General features: G+C 34.8%; 1 protein-coding gene across 4 annotated transcripts; it reads right to left on the reverse strand.

Moving 5' to 3' along the window:
• Window positions 1-11311: 11311 nt before the first annotated feature.
• LOC127127968 (uncharacterized) lies at window positions 11312-19402 on the reverse strand. Of its 4 annotated transcripts, XM_051057228.1 has the most exons (8): window positions 19229-19402; window positions 16342-16577; window positions 15767-16020; window positions 14911-15000; window positions 12139-12388; window positions 11940-12039; window positions 11789-11854; window positions 11312-11631 (listed from the first exon to the last, which is right to left on the reverse strand). In XM_051057228.1, the coding sequence occupies exons 3-8, from the start codon at window positions 15975-15977 to the stop codon at window positions 11434-11436; spliced, it is 915 nt and encodes a 304-aa protein (XP_050913185.1). In that variant the 5' UTR covers window positions 15978-16020; window positions 16342-16577; window positions 19229-19402; the 3' UTR covers window positions 11312-11433. The 4 variants fall into 4 exon arrangements, with proteins under 4 accessions (XP_050913185.1, XP_050913186.1, XP_050913187.1 ...); XM_051057229.1 differs by lacking the exon at window positions 16342-16577 and having other exon boundaries at window positions 19247-19400; XM_051057230.1 differs by lacking the exon at window positions 16342-16577 and having other exon boundaries at window positions 11940-12036; window positions 19229-19400.
• Between the last annotated feature and the right edge of the window lie 524 nt (window positions 19403-19926).

Consider the following 19926-nt stretch of genomic DNA (forward strand, 5'->3'; position numbering starts at 1 on the left):
CGTCAGCCTATGCTTGACCTGAACCCTTTTTGTGGCATTACTACTATGAGTATACCCTTCCTCTTCAACACTATGTTCATAGCGAACTTAGGGTCTGATGAGTTTGAGCTTATGATTGATAACCAGGTTCTTTGCTTATTCACCATGCCCGATCCTAGGACTAGTGTTCATAACCAAAGGAACTGGCTCTATAACCTGAATGAAACCCCAACTCCTGCTAGATCCACTGAATCCATCCAGGACTATGAGATTTGTGATGACTATGAGCACTATGTTGACCATATCTCTCATGCTGAATCTGACCCTCAGACACCATCCGGCTACTATGATATTGATCCTCCTCCTCAGCCTGTCCTGACCGAAGAATCAGCCATGCCTGATCTCCGACATCATATGCCAGGAACAGATATTAAAACCGTCATTGAAGCCTTGATGTCAGAGCATCACGCCCTCAGGGAAGATTTCCACAACTTGAGGCATGAAGTCCTAGAATACATGAGCAGCACGGCAAGTCAGTTACGTACGTTGTGGCATCGTGTTAACTCTTTTGCTCCTCCGGCCAGAGATCCGAAGATAGATGGAATTTAGTTATTTCTTTCTAAGTTATTTAGTTTTAGGCTAGATTTTTCATTAATGTTATTTGAATTCATGTTCGCATTTATTTTCCTTTCATTTCATTATTTTCCCTTCCTGTATTACATTATGTTAATTTTATTAAAGCTTTTATTTAATTTATGCAATGGCTATGTTCTCTACTGTTCTACTGTTACTCAGAATGAATTATTATTATGTGAAATAGAATAGCATGCAACACAAATTAATTAGCTAAATTAAATAGAACAATCTAAAAACCAAATAAAACAAAATAATCAAAATAAATTCATCTCCAGATTAATTATGTGAAGCGCTGCTGAATGCCCTGCCAAAAAGAACTGTGTGACGAGCGTCACACACTCCATGACGAACGGCACGCATAACTCCTGTTACGAACGTCACACCCTTGTGACGAGCGTAACGCCCCTCAGACATGTGAACGTTAGGGAGCCGTTGGAGACGAACGTTACACCCCTTACCTTTTTACATTCCCCATTCATTTTTCATTTACCACACTTAATTACTCTTCAACCACTTTTTCTTTCTATCTTCCAATCCTTCTCCTATAAATACCTACCAAAACCTCCTTCATTCACCACAAACAATTCTCTCATATCAAATATACAATTCTTTTCCACTCCAAATCACTCCTTCAAAATTCATCACAATGGCGGGAAATCAAAATTTCGGAAATATCATCTTCCGATCCGGAGATGACAACTATCAGCAAGAGCAATTCGAGCGCTTCCAGCAGCGAGGCGTCGTTTCCACCAGGTACCCCGATTTACCTTGCTTGCAACAATTAGGCTTACTCCAAGGTATCGAGTGGATGCTCCGTAAAGCCGATTTAACCTTCCTTTGCACTCATAACCAACCCACCTACCCTTCCCTAACCTTAGAATTCCTAAGTTCTTACGACTACACCACTCCCGCCGGTGAGGATGAATTTCTGACCGGTACCGCAACCTTCCGTATGTTGAACACCGAGTACTCCTTAACCCAACGCCAATTGAGTACCATGCTACATTTTCCCACAGAAGGTCTGCTTCATGCCAGAATCCCTCCAACCTCAAACTGGAACACAGTTAGCGTTTTTGGCCTTTTTAAGAAAATTTCCGGTATCGAGACCTACAACTGGGAAGAACTCCTTCTCTCCCATATACATAACCCCACCATCCGTTATTTTCTCCGTATCCTGCAAAACACACTTTTTGGAAGACCAAACAACAGTAAGGTCAACTCAAAGGAGTTATTTTTCCTCCAGTGCGTTTTCGAACCGGATACTCAGGTAAACGCCGCCTCTTTTCTCTTTCATCATATCCGCACCTTATGTGCTAGAGGCCGGCAACCCTTTATAATTGGTGGATTAATAACATCCATAGCACTTGGCCTGAACCTAGGGGATAAACTCCAAACTTTAGAATCCCTACCTCCCCTGTCTATGGATATCAGCTATTGCCGCTCCAGCCGCCTGATTAAAAACAGAGTAGGCGGAGGATATTATCTTATGGTGAACAACCAGGCAGTCCCAAGCGTTGTTCTACCAAATACTGGCCTCACTGATGCCACAAACCCCGACCGCCACCTCTATGATCTAAACGCTCCTGAAACCACCGAGCCTTTACAAACAAACCCACAAACAGATGAGTTTGAAGAAATGGAACAAGGTGATCATCCGCCTACACAACAGTCAGTCCCGCTCAACCCTTCCGGCAATACAACTGGCCCATCCTCCCAACGTCGTCGACGAAGAAGGCCTGCAACCAACGACGACATTATGGATGCTATCGATGGTATGCAGGCACAGAATGTCGAGATGCTGCAGATGATGCATCAAATGCAACAACAACAGGATGCTAGGAATGCCATAACTGACCAGCGGTTTACTGAGTTGTTCAGCAGGTTCGACAACTTAGACATACGTCAAAGATCACCAGGTCCAAGAACCAGAGGCGGAAGGCAGCCTTAGTTGTTATTTTCTTTGCATTTCCATTTTGTATTTCTTTCCCTTAAAACATTGAGGACAATGTTTAGTTTAAGTATGGGGGGGGCAAACAATATTCTTCCTATTTCCATTTTTCAAGTATGTTACCTTCCCTTTCATTGTTATTTCCCTTTCTTATTATGAAAAAAAAAAAAAAAAAAAAAAAAAAAAAAAAAATTATTTTAAGTTAAGTCCCTAGTGTGAAATATTTCTATTATCTATTCCCTCAATTTTCTTGAGCCATAACAAAAAAAAAAAAAAAAAAAAAAAAAAAAAAAAAAAATTTAACACACCCAATAAGTATAAAGGTCGCTTACTTTATAAAATTTGAGTGAAATCAAAACAAAATCATTACCATAACAACGCTCTGAGAACCTCAATATGTTAGATCAGGATAAGTACCTATTATACCGATTCCTTGAACTTTTAGTTCTATGGCAACCCCAAGTAGTTTATACAGAAGTCAGCACCATCTTAATAGCAAACTACGTGGAGAGCCGATGAATATAAGTGAATGATCCCCAAAGTAACCTAAGATATATAAATATATCAAGAAATGCACTAATTAAATTAGGTGATCCTTACCAGATCATTTAATCTAAAGGTTGCAGATCATGCAAAAGCACAATACGAAAGATCCATTATGAGTTGGTTCAGTAGGAATCTGGTACTGAACTTGGTAGGGCGGACTACGGTTCGATCCCCCGCAATTTGCAATGGACTGAATAATGAAGTTATCCGACTTATGTACCAGAACTTCTAGCTAAAAGCGGATCATAATCACTAACCGGTTACTCCACTATGTGCGCGAAAAGATAAAGGGCTTAATGTGATTTCGCTAGAATGAAAACGGGTAAAATAAGACTAAAGGAACCAGGATAGCTATCATAGGGTACTTGAACTGATTTGCATAAGGTAGGGTTATCTAAGTTGTAACGGTAGTTGTTGATGTCAAGATTAAACTCAAGTCCTCCTAAACAAAAATCCATTTGCAACCTAGTACGAATTGATGTGTGCTTTGAAATTTCATCTGGCTAAAACTTTTAACAAGTTTTATACTGAATTTTGCTTGAGGACAAGCAAAGATTTAAGTATGGGGGAGTTTGATAACACGAAATTATATCACATTTTAAGACTTAATTCAATTAGATTATATTATCATTCACTTTAGTTTATCTCATTTTATCAGATATTATGCAGTATTTCCTTGCTATTTATGTCAGGTATCCATTTTGAAGCAAAAGTGAAAAAGGGAAGAAAAGGAGGTGTAGAAAGGAGTAAAAAGGAAACAAATATCAAAGACCAAGCCCAGCCCAAAGAAAGCGCACGTTGTGCCTGTGACGGGCGTCACAAGGGTTGTGACGAGCGTCACACTAAAAGCACCCCTGTGACGAGCGTCACACATGGTGTGACGAGCGTCACACCATTCCACTAGCTTTTTGGCGCAAGTCACGCCCTCAGAAGAATTGAAGAGACGTTGAGAGAGTTCGTGTCATATGCCCACGCCGTGTATTTAGCCATGCTGAAGACTCGTGGGAAACAAAAAGCAGTTAGAAGCACTACTATAAATAGCTACATTAGAAACCTAAAAGGGTTCCGCTTCCTCTCCCCTCTTTTGCCGTCTACTCTGCCGAAGCTTTTCAAACCTTCTGTTTTAGCTTTTGCTTATTTTTCTTTTCCAGCATTGTTTATTTTATTTATTTCTTTTGCAAGCTTTACATTCTTTTTCCCTTGCAAATTTACCTTTCCCGTTTTAGCTTTTAGATATTTTTCGCATAATAGTTTCTACACCGGAAACTATTGTGCAACTTTATACCGGATTTAACCTTACGTTATATTCCAGTTTTATTTCCTTGATTTAATTTACTGTTTAATTGAAGAATCCAAGAACAAATCCTACCGGCTTGTGGTGGAGTGTTCAAGACTATTGTATTACGCATTCAGGTTCTTTAATCATTATTTAATATTTTGTTTTATTATTTATCTATATTATCTGCCTGGAATGAGTCTGTTTATGCATGATATAAATTCTTATTTATTTAGCATGTCTGGCTAATTTGCCTAGGTATCGGTATGTAAAGTAAGCAGAATAAGGGATCAAGACTGAGTCGGTCTATCTAAACTTAAAATCAAAATCAATCTTTTTACGGTCTCAACTTACAGGTTTAATAACAAGATTTTTTACAAAAGTAAAAGACATAAAGAAGTTAAAATCAATAGAGCGAGAGTTTGAGATTTTAACTAGACAGTGTAAGTTAGGCATTAATTCTAGATCAGGGCGAGAGCAAGTTTTAGAGTTAATTAAATTCTGACATTTTCCAAAAAGTATTTTTAAAGATTGAATGTGAGGACGAGAGTTAAGCATTTGGATTTGATTATATAACCTAAGTCAACAGAGCGAGAGTTTGAGATAAGGGTGTTTAAAACGGTCAGTATTTTCTTAAAAGGAGTTTCTGCAACTTTATTGTTTTCAAAATATGGTTTTTGACTTAATTATAAGTGACAGCTACATTAATATAAAATCATGGTTTATTCAACAGAGTGAGAGTTTGAGATAAAACCTTTAACCAATAAAGTTAACCGAAACGATTCATTTTAAAACCAAGAAACCGACAAAGACTTGATTCCCTAGTTTTGACGAACTACATACCGATATCCGTTTCATTAATATTTAATCTAGATATTAGTTTAGCTCTTAGTTTTTCCCCAAACAATCAAACATTTTCACCTTAGATTTACGTAGTAACCTTAGATAACGGTATATCGATTCATAAGTCCCTGTGGGATCGATATCTTTTAAAACTACGCGATAGAACTGTGCACTTGCAGTTTGTATCCCATTCTCGACTCACCCAGTCGAGCGATCAATTGGCGAATTATAGGTTCAATAGAGGAATATTTTTTAGGATGTTTTGAGATTTGTGTTTTTGCGATTATGTAATGTTGATGTTGTTGCATGTTTGTATTGTTCATAGCCATGCATTCATTTATTTCGAAGATAGGTAGGACTTCGGTCCAGTGATGGCCTAGTTCAGAGAGGAACTATTATGGTCTCACGTCCAGAGAGGAACAAGGCTCAGAGAGGAATCGAGGGCATGGGAAAATCAGTAACACACCTCTGATCCTAGTGATTTTGGTACCACATGCATTTGAGAAGGAGTTTGTGGCATTAACATTATATTACATTGTCATTTACTTGATTTGGTTTTGAGTGTTATTGAGATATTGTACAATTCATTATTACTATCTTGTTTTGCTAAATTTCATCTTTAATATTTATTAGATGTGTTATCACCCCCTGTTTGTTATTGTGGCATATGTGCCCTTTGAGAGTACGAACAATCAAGTACAGGAGTAGTCATTTGTGTTAGAGGATGGTGTCGATACCTCTTTAAGCTTTTATCATTGGATCTTAGAGGATTCACTCAGATGTGTAGCATTGGGGATGGGATGTCATTTGTTATTGTGTTATGCTTTATTTAAGTTGGAGTTTTTGGTTGTTAAGACTTTTATGCCGAACTTGTTTATTTCCTCTGCTTACTTTCATATGACTATTTCGTATTTGATGTTTTTATGCTATGGGGAAGCAGACATAACACTCTAATTATGAATTTTTATTTAGATTATTTTACTAAATATTGAGTCGGTATTAGGGTGTTATAGAAAGATCCACCAAGTTTCAAGTGTCGAAAAAAATATCAAAGATTGTAGCTCTATAAGAGTTGAAGATATCCCCATTTTTGGTCGCTAGAAAGAAGGGTCTCGTTGAAGTCTCTAATGATCATCCAAGGGTTAGTGATCCCTTGAGGAATGCTTCCAATATAACTCCAAATATTGGTACAAGTTAATGTAATAAGGACGACATAGATGGAAGTGCATGTAGTGATATGTAATCTTGTCTCTCTCTAAAGCTTGAATAATCCCTCAACGAAATTGATCAAGTAAAAGCAATATTTAAACCTTGATATACGAAATGACTTGGTGAATACATTCATTGGATTCTCTTCTGAATCTACTTTTGAAACTACGATTTCCTTCTACTCGATCATGTCTCTTATGAAGTGCACGTGAATGTCAATGTGTTTTGTCCATACGTGATACATTTGATAATTTTCCAAGTGAATAGAAATTTGACCTTCATAGTGTATATTTACACATTCTTGAGTGATCCATAACTCCGTAATCATGCCTCTTAACCATATGACTTTATTGACCCCTTCAACAAGGGAAAATATTTAATTTTGAGTAGTAGATAGTGTGGCCATTGATTATTAATTTTCCTTCTAGTTTATAGTTTTTCCAAACAACATAAACACAAAACACGATAGAAATTTTCTAGCGTCAATGTTACTTAGATAGTATACATCTATAAAACCCTCGAAAATATCTTCCTCTTGAGTTGTCTTTGTGTACTTTAAAGAACACTTTAACAAATTATTTAATACTTAACATCCATTTAAAAGCTTCTCGATGAAATTAACTGTTAATCGTCATAAACCAACTTTACTATGCTAAATGGTAGACTAATTTTGGTCTACTACAAACCATACCATACATTATGCTTTCAACTATACTTATATACATATTACTCAAAATCATATTTTTTTGTCGTTTTGAGGATATTACATCATCAAAAGCTTCATATGATAACCTAAAGGACTCTTAAAGGTTTTAACATCTTACATTCTAAATTGCTACACTAGTTTCTTCAATTAACCAGATCGAGATAAGAATAATTCACTCATCTTGCAGTTTCTCATGATACTCATTCATACAACCATCTTAACTTCACTAAGATCTTTCATTTCAAATTATTCATTAAAAATCTTAAACTTAGTATTCTCTTCCTTGCTAGAGTTTTTCATCAATATATTATCAACCTACAAAATAAGGTAGAGAGTGACTTTTTCATTCCTTTTCAATATGTATACAAAATTTCTAAAAAAAATTCTCATATAATCATGTTGAAGAAGAAATTCATTAAACCAACGATATCACTTCCTTGAGATTTAATTTAACTCGTACAAAGATTTACTTAATATACTCGAGTCTCATTTTCAATCTCACTAGTAGGAACCTTAACCTCAAACTAGATCTTATCCATCATAGTTTTTTATTATTTCACTTAAAGGTATTTGCACTTCATCCTCATACGGGTCTCATTAATAGTAATATCTTTACTTAAGATAAATTTTGATCCTCCAAGTTCCACTTTCCACAACTTGTAACCATTCACAACTTTTATATAACAAATGAAGAGACACACCATGACCCTAGCATTAAGCTTGTCCTACTTAATATGCACATACTTCAAAGCTTTGAAGACCTTTAAATTAGAGTAATATATCAGTTTCTCACTTTAAACGTGTCTTGAAGTTTATTCTCATGGATGGACATATGTTGATCAAGTAAGTTGATGTAGCAACAACTTCACCCTAGTAAATTTTTAGTAACTCAACTCGCAACAATATGCACCTTGCCTTCTTCAAAATGGTCATATCCATATGTTTAACTAGATTGTTTTGTTGGGGTGTGGCAAAAACAATTTTATGCCTCTTGATAGATTGTTTCTTGCAAAACCCATTAAATTTCCCTAAAACAAACTCTAGGTCATTGTCAATATCAATACTTTCAACTTAGATCCTAAGTGATTTCATATAAGAGTACGATATTCTTTGAATTTTTCAAAAGGGTCACTTTTATTCAATATGTAAACTCATATTTTTCTAGAGAAAGCATCAATAATAGTGTGGAAATATAAGTCACCCAGTGAGTTGCCACCATTGTCAGACATCATAAATCATATTGAACATACTCAAATAATCTACTAAAATTATGAAAACCATTCTCAAACTTCACCTTGTGTTATTTTCCTAGTATACAATGATCACAAAATTATAGTATATTCAATTTCTCAATTTCTAGCAAATCTTGTTTAACTAGCTCAACCAAACTTTTATCACTGACGAGCCTTAATTTCAAATGTTATAACTTGGCTTTTTCATGAAATTCATAACTAGCTAATGATGTTTGACTAATAATAGTGAAACCATCTAAAATATATTACCCACACATTTTAGACCCTTTTTAGTCATGATTAATGAACCATGAAAAGTTTTACCCCACATTCAATACAATAGCATAAATCGTCGAACATGCTTATGGATAATAAATTTTACAAGAGTTTGAGAACATACCTCACATTACGTAGAAGGAACTGACAGTTATCGAATATTTTAAGTTTAATCGTACTAATACCCCGAAATTTTTAGGCTTTAGTATTACCGAGTTAATCAACTCCATTTTCTTTTGCCTCTAAAGTTTCAAAGTATTCTCTCATTTGACACATGTGATAAGAGCATCTTGAGTCTATGACCCAACTACTTTCTATCTCCAATCATGTCACCATTAACACTTCATCACACTAATAACCATCCTCATTTGAGGAACCTATAATTTAAATAGAATCATCACTGCTCCTCCTCTCGAGACAATCCTTCTTGAAGTGGTTGGTTTTGTGACAAGTGAAGCATTTAAACTTCGAGTTATCAAAAATATAGGTTTTTTACTCTGAATTGGATTTTACCATTTTGGTTTCCTCTACTATCACTCATTTCTCTTGACACACTCAAGCCTTTGAGCTAACCTTTAAATATTTTATCATTGAAAGCTCCTTGGACCCAGAGACGTTTGGACTTCATCCAATGTGATAGTAACTTCCTTACTATGAAAAGGGGTATCCTTGAAATGCTCAAAGGATCTTGTTTAATGAGCTTAACAATAGTAGATACGTGTACATATCATCAATCTTCGCCATAATATTTTGCAAGTCATCAACGATTTAGGAAAATTCTGCGAATTGCTCCACAATGGAATTATTCTCCACCATACATAAATAATACAGTTGTTACTTCAAACACAATATGTGAGTCAGTGACTTTATCATATAAAATTATTCAAGCTTGACCCACATTTTAGTTGTGGTCTTATCTCTCGCGACTTCCTTAGGAACTTTATCCTTAAGACACGAGATAATGACACTTCTGGCATTATTTACCATTTTGGTCTTCTCTTCATGTGTTAGGATTGTAAGCATGGTTGTATCTCACTTCAATGTTTTGCACATTTTTTTGAATTAAGATTGCTTGTATATTCAATATTCATAACCCAAAAGTGTTATTTCCGTAAAACTTCTTGAAATCTCATTTAGAACTCATGGTGTTTCACTTGTAAACTAAATTCATTTGTCCCACTGTGGGCGTCACTTGTTGTGAATAAATTGATATAATGAGTTCTTTCACACAAGGACCTACTGATACACGAAACAGTGGGGAAAAAACACAAGATGAAGAATAAAAGATGAAAACAGACATAATTTATTTATTCAATTTGATCAAATCGATCTACTCAGGGGGAGGGCATAACTCTCTTATCCTCTATACTTAAAAAGTTAATACAAGAGATTACAAGATGAGTTAAAAGAAAATAGTCTTCAATCATATTTTCTACCCAAGTATTTTTCAATCTCTCCAACTCTCATTATATGAACCACATAAACCCCAAGGTAAATTATTTCTCAATTCCTTTAGATATCCCAAAGGTCTTCAATTTTTAGGATAATGAATCCTAAGAATTCATTCTGTCTCTCTAAGTTTCTCTCATTGAAATTTCACCACATTCAAGTTCATACTTAAAAAGGAGAAGAAAATGCATTTTATAGGTGTCTGAAACATGCATTGTGTTTCCCTGAAGCATGTAATGTAAGTGTAATACGTTATTGTCATATTGATAGTTGTGTATGTCACTCTTTGACCCCAAACCACCATGGTCGGTGTTGAACACTTTAGTGTCGTCAAACATTATCTGAAATAAGACAATTATAAAGTCGATAAATTGGATACTCAAGAGTCATGGGACGGGACATGAGTGACCTAGAATAGATTTGTCTTCTACATATGCAAGAGTGATATCTACAAGACCGATATCTACAAGACCGTTGATCGACTATGATTGTAAATGCATGATCATGTTGCAATGAGTCAATATGAAATATTCAGTTTGTTTGTTTTTATAAGTATATTATGGTGTCAAATAGTATAATCGAACTATACATGGGTGACACAAAATATGTTTTGTGTTGAATAAAAATATAAGGGCAAAAGTTTATATATGTAATCATTAGCACAAAAAAAATTATATCATTTCACATGTAATTCTCGTCAATTGAATAGCAGTGATGTGTTTCATTGCAAGAAATTATTCTTTATACTCTTATAATTAGAAAAACATAAAGCTACTATGCATATAAGTCTTCATATTAAAATGATAGTCACTTATTTCCTTATTCTCAAAACCCAGCCGTACTAAGATTTTAAAATTCAAAATTTGTGTTATATCTAAAACTTTTGTTCGTACACCACTAGCACTAAAGGTAGCAGAATCTAGTTGCAAATTTTGTTTGTTGGTTTAAGTAGAGGAGTGTAGTTTATTGCGCACTCTTGATCAATCAATATGTTTCGATAATAAGATATTTTACATTCCAATTCCAAGTAATCATATGATCTCTAACTCATAACTCATGATCATTTGTAAAGGTCTATATTTAAAAATATTTTTTTTATTAGTTTATCTGCAGCGTTTATCACAATCTCCCTTCAAATTTGATATATTATAACTTTATAATTAAGTTGGAAGTTTAAATTATTTATACATCTATAATATTATCTAAGTATATATTTCAAATAATATATAAATTTTCATATGATGTAAATTCGATGAAATTTCATAGAGTTTACATGTCAAATTCATCTAACTCAAACTTGAGTTTGATATTCTTACATAAACCATTCACATTATCATCTATCTGAAACTTTACATATTGTGTATGTTTTATTACCAATCTTACACTCGATACCTCTGAACTTACATGTAAAAACACACTTCTTCAAAGATTTTCCAGTGACAGATTTCTTCATTTCCTCACCCACAACTTTTTTTAGGGAATCGCTGGTGTTGCCCAGTGACCATGCTAAGGAAATGTGAGGACGCGGATCCTGTACAGAAACTTCAAGTTTTAAGTACTAGTAAAAAAACAAATTCGATAGAATGACGATGATAAAAGAAAACATAACCTACTACAGATTTTCTTTTCAAAAATAGTTTAGTCATTCAATGATATTCGAAGCATAGTTGTGGTTTACAAAAACTGACCTCGTAAAATTCAGGTAGATTATGAAGCCTGTAAATTGCATTGACTGCTTCAATTTGCTTCCGGATCTGATCTCAATTGAAAAGAAAAACAGACATCATATGTAGTAAATAGAGGGATAAAAATTGGAAGAGAAAATACTATGATGCATACCTCTACAAGTCCACCATGAACAACTTCTACTGAAAGGAAGGTACGTGTTCGATCATCGTTAACAAAAACCTCCCAGTTGTTAAAGTCAATCCAATAACTGCTTCAAAATGACAAGTTAAAGGCAACAATCAGGTAAGAGGTTGATAAAAATATTTTGTTCCATTTTTCACAACTGAACAAAATAAGAATAAAAACTGACTGTTGTTGAGTTTGAAGTTTGTTTCTTAGCATTGAGACCACTGAGTCAATTTGATGTACTCGTAATGGAACAGTTCTTCCCAAACTTATGTGAAACTCTCGTCCTAATGCAACTTGTTCGAGTTTCTCATCATTTTTGCAGAGGATGTTAAGTGGGACATCAACATCAACAACATGAAGACTTGGTTCCTGAGATGAGATTTTCTTCAAGAAAGCAGCTAGTTCTTTTTTCGATGGAGATGAAATATTAACTGAAACAAAACAATTGCAGTTTGAGTCTTAAAGTCACTGCACCTTAAAGCTTGAACACTTTTGAACATATTTTATAGAATTATTCGAGTCAAGTGATATGAAGAAACATGGATGTACAAGTATGACATCAAAAGTTAAATAGTCTTGCAAGATGTGGCTAAACATGACCTAAACTTTTGGAGAGACAAAACCTTTCGAATCAATTAACTTCGAGAATATCCCATTGAACATCAACAAATTCATTGCATGAAAATCTCAACAAGGTGTATCTTTAAATTTAAGAGTATCAAATTATGTATTTCTCGATCATTATAAGTATTGACAGCAACAAGTAATTAGGTACTCAACTCCTTTGTTCTTAAGCTGAAGCACTTTGATGAAGGTGATATAAAATGCTATAGGGGTGGAAATTATGTATTTCTCGATCATTATAAGTATTGACAACAACAAGTAATTAGGTACTCAATTCCTTTGTTCTTAAGCTGAAGCACTTTGATAAAGGTGATATAAAATGTTATAGGGGTGGAAATAATGAGATGAAGAAAGGGGAATTGCTTAAGTTTAGAGTGTCAAAGATTATAGATACAACAAGTGCTGACCGATTCATCTAAGCCATTTTTGGGTGCTTGAGCACGAAATTGGGGCATTCAGAGTGTTGTGGTACTGCCAGTCAAGTTTTACTGTTACAAATAGCTTTTAGGAAATAATGAAATTTTTGTAAAGAAGTGAAGGTCAGAACACAAATTTGGATGTCTTTATAGTCAAGACTTGAATTTACACAAACCTGTCTTTGATCTCATTCAATTCTCGTTTCTCTTACTTCATGAGTAGCTAAACTTGGTGTTAGGGATGAATCTGAATCTAAACTTTTTGCGTTTTGTTCTTAATTCAAGGTTATACCGTTTAGGTAAGTGAACATTAATGCTTCCATGACATTAGCATGTATGTGGTTCATATGAATTCTCATACAATGCTTGTTCCAATTGATCATGAAAAGGATTGAGCATACATTCATTTATGCAACATGGAATTAGACTTAGGACATCGCTCACTATATTTTCTAATGATCAAGGGATTGATATTAGCAGATATGTGAATCTTACAAATTCTTTTACATTAGTTATTGTTCCAATTCAGGGGTTATATATTGGATTTGAGAGAAAGGGGGTGTTGTATAAAGATATTGTACTTGACTAGTCAAGAGAATTGATCTCTAATTCGAACGTAAGGAATTAACTGAGATAAATTTGGATTGCACAAAGAAACAATTGAAAAATAAATAAAATCCCAACCACCTTTGGAATTTGACTCCAATTATTAATTCAGAACTTTGCAGTTAAGTCCAACCACTGAGCTAGCGTTGCACTTAAGTCCAAACTCAAATCTAAGATAGTATAATAGCTTATTCTAGATCTATCATTGGGGCATTGGTATTCGTCCATGCTCTAGACGTGTTGTTATTGGGCCACCCCTGATTTATCCTTCTTCGAAATATTCAATCCTATGGATGAATGGGTGTGTTGACATCCCACACGGACTATAAGTATATCCTAAGTAGTCCTCATGAGGTTTGGGCATTCATGATCCCTTGAGCATGCTTTTAGGAATGAGTTAGGCCGAAACTCAAATTCTAAGATAAGTCATGCAAGTACATTTTGTTTGTTCTTTTGCCTAAATTCAAGAACTTTCATTTAATACAAGGGACATTCAAATGTTATTGACATTGAGAAGCGGTGCTTGAATTGAAATAGAATACTTGGGGACAAAACCCTTACCACCATATTATTACTTGAAATGATTTGATGCCCCAGCCATCTCTAGCAATTTGTCTCACTAACACCAACTAACTAACTCCAGTTTCTCAAATATGTCTGTGTTTGGGCGTCTGTTTTTCAAATATATGTTTGAATGAACTTAACTATGCAAATTGATTTTGTTAAAGTTGAGGTTGATGTGAAGTGATTTGTGCTTGAATGTTTGTACTCTAAAAACAGATTTGATGCAAAACTACTTGACGTTTCAACCTAACACAAAAGTTACTTTTTATCAATTCTAGTAACACCAAGGTCTAAAGGTAAAATTAATTTGACTTGGGAACATCCAAACATAACCAAAAAGGATTAAAATCAAGTTTGTGATTAAAAACCCACATTTACCTCACAAATGTGTACTAAAACATGCAATAAATATCTTAACAGGAATTTATAATTCCAAAGAACAATTGCAGGCCAACTTGAGATCACCCGAACCTACTTATAAATGAAAATAAACATTCATGTCACCAAGAAAGAAACAGCGGTTGATAATTAAATCATGTCGGACCATATGTTTAAGACAAACCTGATGGGTAATTTTGTGACTAAGTTAAATGCATACATACAGGTCTTCCAATACTCGGGTAAATCTTAATGCATGTCATGATTATATGCAATGCATAGACAAAAATGCATGATAAATTAAATCAACCACTGTATGAAAGAAAAGAAAAGTGTTTTCAAAGACTAAGACAATGTTAACTTACTTGGTATATATACATGTAAGGCATAGTTACCATCAACATGAGGGAAGCTCCTAACTTTATTTGTCTGATGTATCTGCATATCTTGAGGCCCTTCACCATCACAAAAACGAATATTCATCATCAAGAGGCACTAATCATATGCAACTACCACATAAATAAGAGCTAATGCAAAAAACATCAAATATAAGAATTAAGAGTTTATAAATTCTGAAAATCACGAGGTGAGTCCAAAATGAGAAATACTATTTGGACTGTGATGATTTTACTGGACCTAGAAGGAATAGCCCAAAAGGATACAAGCCAAATCAGTTACATCAATACTAGGCGAGCACCCAGCATTGGGTCACAAGTTGCCCAAACAGCATGACAAGTTCCCCTATAGGGCATGGGCCTGGGCCTGGCCCTCCAAACCGAACCACATTTCTCTCCTGATTCAACTGATGATGGGGTACGTGGCATACGCAAAATCAGTCAAGTGAAGGGGAAAAAACACCTCCACAACTACATGAAGAATCCAGTCTTCCCACTCCGACATTTTTGACCGAAAGAGGGGGAAACCGCTCAAGCCCAAGGAGTCTCCTATATATACCCCGCTTCCAAAAGGGGAAGGAGGAAAACAAAATTCTCTCAGAAACACACATAAAACACACATAGTAGCTCTCCACTACCTTTACGTGGGTGAGCTCTCAACGCACCACAAACCCTAAACCTCATACAGCCCTACACAACTATGGATTGTCAAGTACACTATTATTTTCTAATTAATAATCTATAAACCTATCAACAAGAAACATATTTTAATTCTCTTTTCTACTTACTGTAATATGTAAGAAAATCAACTTAAAACCAACCATACCGAGAAAATTTGGAGGATGAAGGAGTGCAATTGGAGGTGGTGGCAAGGGCTGGACACATACTTCAGAAAACGGTTCCCGAACGTCTGTTGATCGGGTTGGCAACAGCGCTTGTCCTTCTGAGTAAGCTAAAGATGGATTTGAAGGTGAAGATTCAGAGTCTGAATCAGAATCAGAAGATCCATCACCATAACAAGCTACTAATGCCTCCATTTTTTAGTCTGCACTGCATAACATAGCTAGTCTGAACCTGAAACTGAAATAACATTACAGTATTATCATTAAACAAATAAACACTCAAAAAATTACTAAATTCTCAACAGTAATATGTTTGTGTTCGTGCACGTGAGCAAGGTCTGATACCAAGATTTATAAAAAAAGTTAACCGCAGCCAATTGCGGCGCGGTTGTGGCGGAAAGAGGGGAACAGGATGCCGCTACAGTGATGTTAGGTGCGGCGTGCATCGCTGTTGCGGAGTTTTGCGCCGGGTGCAGTGAAGTTCATTGGGAAAAAGATATGGATAGAGAAGCATGAAGAATCACAGTAGATGGAATTAAAATTTAAAAAAAAAACGGACCTGTGGCTTTGTCGAGTTACAGAGGCTGCGGCATATTTTGCTTAGGTTAAAAGAAAAATAAGAACTTAAACTTTGCAAAGTGATCAAATAAGAATAGTAGAGTAATAAGGAGTACCAAGTAGTGTTGTATACTCAACTTTTTAATTGTCACAATGTCTTTTATGTGTTTCAACTTTGATAGTATGTTAATGAACTTCACATATGATTTACTTTGATGATTAAGTTTGAAATGTTGCCTATACAAATTAAGTATTGAAAGCTCAACAAACTATACAAGGAAAGAAAATTTCATTGATGAAGATTACAAACGGTAATATGCATGAGTAATATGTTCACATTAGATAAAATTTGAGGACGAAATTTCTTAACGATAGAATAAATGTAAACTCCTAATTATTTTTTACATGTTAATGATCATATTTAAGTAGGATAACATGCTTATGCGAAAAATATCAGAATGTGGGAATTCAAGAATGAGTGGTGTGACATGTGGGACAACAGAGATTCACATGTGCAAATGAGGTTCATAAGTGAAGTGCAAAGTTGTTTTGCTTGCCGTATGGGTGAGGTGACGTATTTGCGGTGATACGAAGAACATGACTAATATGTAAGCTAAATTCATTATATTTTGATGATTTACTAAATTCTTTAGCTGGTATTTTTTTTTAGTCTTTTCTACTTCCTAGAGTTTTGTCCTTCATTCATCCAAATACACTGAATTTATCACTGACTCTAGATAAATACATGCACGTAGAAGTCTTAGGGAGTGGTTTTAAGATGTGTTGGACTATCCTCTTATTTGAACTGACTTAAATGAATGTGGGTTAGGAACTAATTTGTGTGTAAGTCTTTGTTATTTATTCTACATAGCAACTAATTTGTATGTAAGTCTTTGTTATTTATTCTACATAGCAACTAATTTGTATGTAAGTCTTTGTTATTTATTCAACAAAGAGAATTAAGTCATTATTCATTGTGTGAGAGACAAAAAGCTAGAGAGAGAATATTATTCCTGCAGCTCTATTTCAGCACAGATCGGGCCTACAAGATCAGAGTTTTCTCACAATCCAACAGTCTGATCGTCTTGATTTTTGGTCACAGAGTTCAGTATTAATAGAGGTACATTCTGAACGATGGAGATCGGATTTCGAGTTTTCTAGACTGGTCCGTCGAATGGTTTTCTGAGGTACGGTCTTAAGCAAAATTCAATTAAATGAACCCAAAATAAGCAACTATATTTTTATTTTTATTTTTATTCTTAAACTGCAAAGTTTATCGATACACTTAGACCCGAGCACAAGGCAAACTTGGATAAAAGGAGGAAAATAAAAAGCACTGCACTAGCAGGTAACACTGCCAAAAAAATTAAGAACCAGAACCTCTAGCCACAACCCCGGCAAGACAATGTCAAACAAAAGGAAAAAAAAGAGGCTACCTAAATAACCAAAGGTCACCCAAAACTGGCTACAGCTGAAACATGGCAGCAGCCCCCTGTAGAGAAGGCAATCAGAATGTCCAAAACTTTCCAACCCACGAGACCAAATTCTAAAACAGCAAAAGCAAAACAGTCCTTCATAATAAAACAAAACCAAAAACTTAAACTTAAGCTCCAAAGAAACAGTAGCCATGTGGACAGCTCATAATAGAACGATTAAGAGACCAAGAATTGTAAATGGAATTCTGGATGAATTTTGATGAATGGAATAGTAAGTACAGTGAGGCAAATGAGAAATCTAATAGTGTGATAACTATCAGCCTGGCAAAGTGGCTCCTATCAGTAGATACACCCCTCTCATCATCATTCTCCCAGGACCACTCATAGAAAGGCATGCAGACGTAGCTAGCCTCCGGATATACCAACGCCACCCCAACACCTTAATTCTGTAGACCACTGTTTTGGCTGACTCCACGCTATTATTAAAGCAATGTCCATTTCTAGCCTTACATATCAACCGTCCTGTTTTCACAATCTGAACTACTTTCTTCTTTTCACTAGTTTTAAGTTTTGTGAACTGATTTAGAACCAAACTGGTTTTGATTCTGAAACTGGTTTAAGCCAGTATTTAGTCTAAACTGTTTACACCAAATCCCCCTAACTGTTAAACATACATGCTAGCAAATATTTGCCATGCAATGACACCGAGCATCACGGTTATACTTTCCATAAATCACCGGATCAATTATTTAAAAGTTAGCAACTATTCTTTCCAAGCACGAATTTCCCTGCATATTGAAAAATGACAACTGATACATCTAATAAGAATAGTGGACATTCATTCTAAATCCTAAGGACTTCATGAAAAACAAAAAGCACGGCCATATTAATACACATAGTGAAATATAATTATAATGCAGCATGAACAGAGAAGCACGCATGAGAACTATCATTCATTTGATGCTATGTTAAGATTTAAGATACAACCTATTCTTCTTCAAACAGAGCAACCTTGCATAAATTTAATTTAACGAAAAAGACGGTGCCGATAAAACCGAGGAATATATTGATTTGGATAACAAATTTAGATAATTTGTACGGGTATTTTGGAGATTTCAAATTAAACGGATTAGACCGCTAGGCCGCTCCGCTCGCAATTGAAAAATGTGCCGCTATAGGCGACTCTGTATCGGCCGGCCGCCGCACCGGTCCGCTCTCTTGGGATAGCGCCGCTGTTCCCTGGGATTGATAACTCTCTTTTACCATACATTTTAACAGCCTTAACAGTCTAAATTGTTGCCCAAAATTATTCTCCAATTTTGTATCAATAAAAATAAAAACTCTCCGGATTTTACTAATTGATAATTCAGATTAATGTATTAAACTAGATTTCTAGACTATGAATTCATTTCTATGCTGAATTAAAAGAAAGAAAGAAAAAAAAAGGAAAACCTGGAGTTTGTTTCTCACTGTTTGTGGCAGTCTGATTCCCCACAACGAACAACCTCGCCTGCGTTTTCCGGCTGTCTTTGAGTTTTTCGGTTGGTTGAGATCAGTGCACAGCGGCTCAAAACATACAGGTAGGTTTTTGAAATCGGAAATGCTGGTTATTATGCTTGATTGTACAACGAAAGCCAAGAATAAATCCCAGCCGTTTATTTTATTTGCATCTTCCACGTGGCGCATATCCTGCTATTTTGTTTTTTTACTTTAATAATCTTAGTTTTTTTCGTCAGTATGTTTTTTCTATTTCTAAGACCCTAAAAATATAAATTGTTATGAAATGATAAGAAAGAAAAAAAGTTTAGAGAAAAAAAAAATAGTAATGATCTATTGAAATTCTCCTCAAGCTTAGATTGCAATATAAATCATATTTATGGAGATGGTAACAACATGAATATCACTATCAAAAAATATCAATTTTTTTATTTTAGAAAAAATTCGATTTTGTTTCAAATAAAATTAAACTTTTTTATTTAAAAAAATCGATTTTTTTTATTTTAGAAAAAACTTTGACTTTTTTTTTCTATTTTTGAAAAAGTCAGTTTTTTTTTATTTTCGAAAAAATTCGGGTTTTTTTTCAAAAACAAATCACCTTTTTTTTTTCAAAAAAATCGACATAAAAAAAATTGAAATTCTTTTTCAAAAAA

This window comes from Lathyrus oleraceus, chromosome 3 (genome assembly GCF_024323335.1).
Source record: "Lathyrus oleraceus cultivar Zhongwan6 chromosome 3, CAAS_Psat_ZW6_1.0, whole genome shotgun sequence".
In the NCBI taxonomy this organism is placed as follows: domain Eukaryota; kingdom Viridiplantae; phylum Streptophyta; class Magnoliopsida; order Fabales; family Fabaceae; genus Lathyrus; species Lathyrus oleraceus.

Excerpts from the sequence above, each read along its gene's own strand:
- LOC127127968 (XM_051057228.1), bottom strand. The coding sequence starts at position 15,977 with ATGGAGGCATTAGTAGCTTGTTATGGTGATGGATCTTCTGATTCTGAT. Across the intron at positions 12,040-12,138 it reads AAACTTCAAACTCAACAACA|CAGTTATTGGATTGACTTTA; the intron begins GTCAGTTTTTAT and ends GTCATTTTGAAG. Across the intron at positions 11,855-11,939 it reads TTCATGGTGGACTTGTAGAG|ATCCGGAAGCAAATTGAAGC; the intron begins GTATGCATCATA and ends AATTGAGATCAG.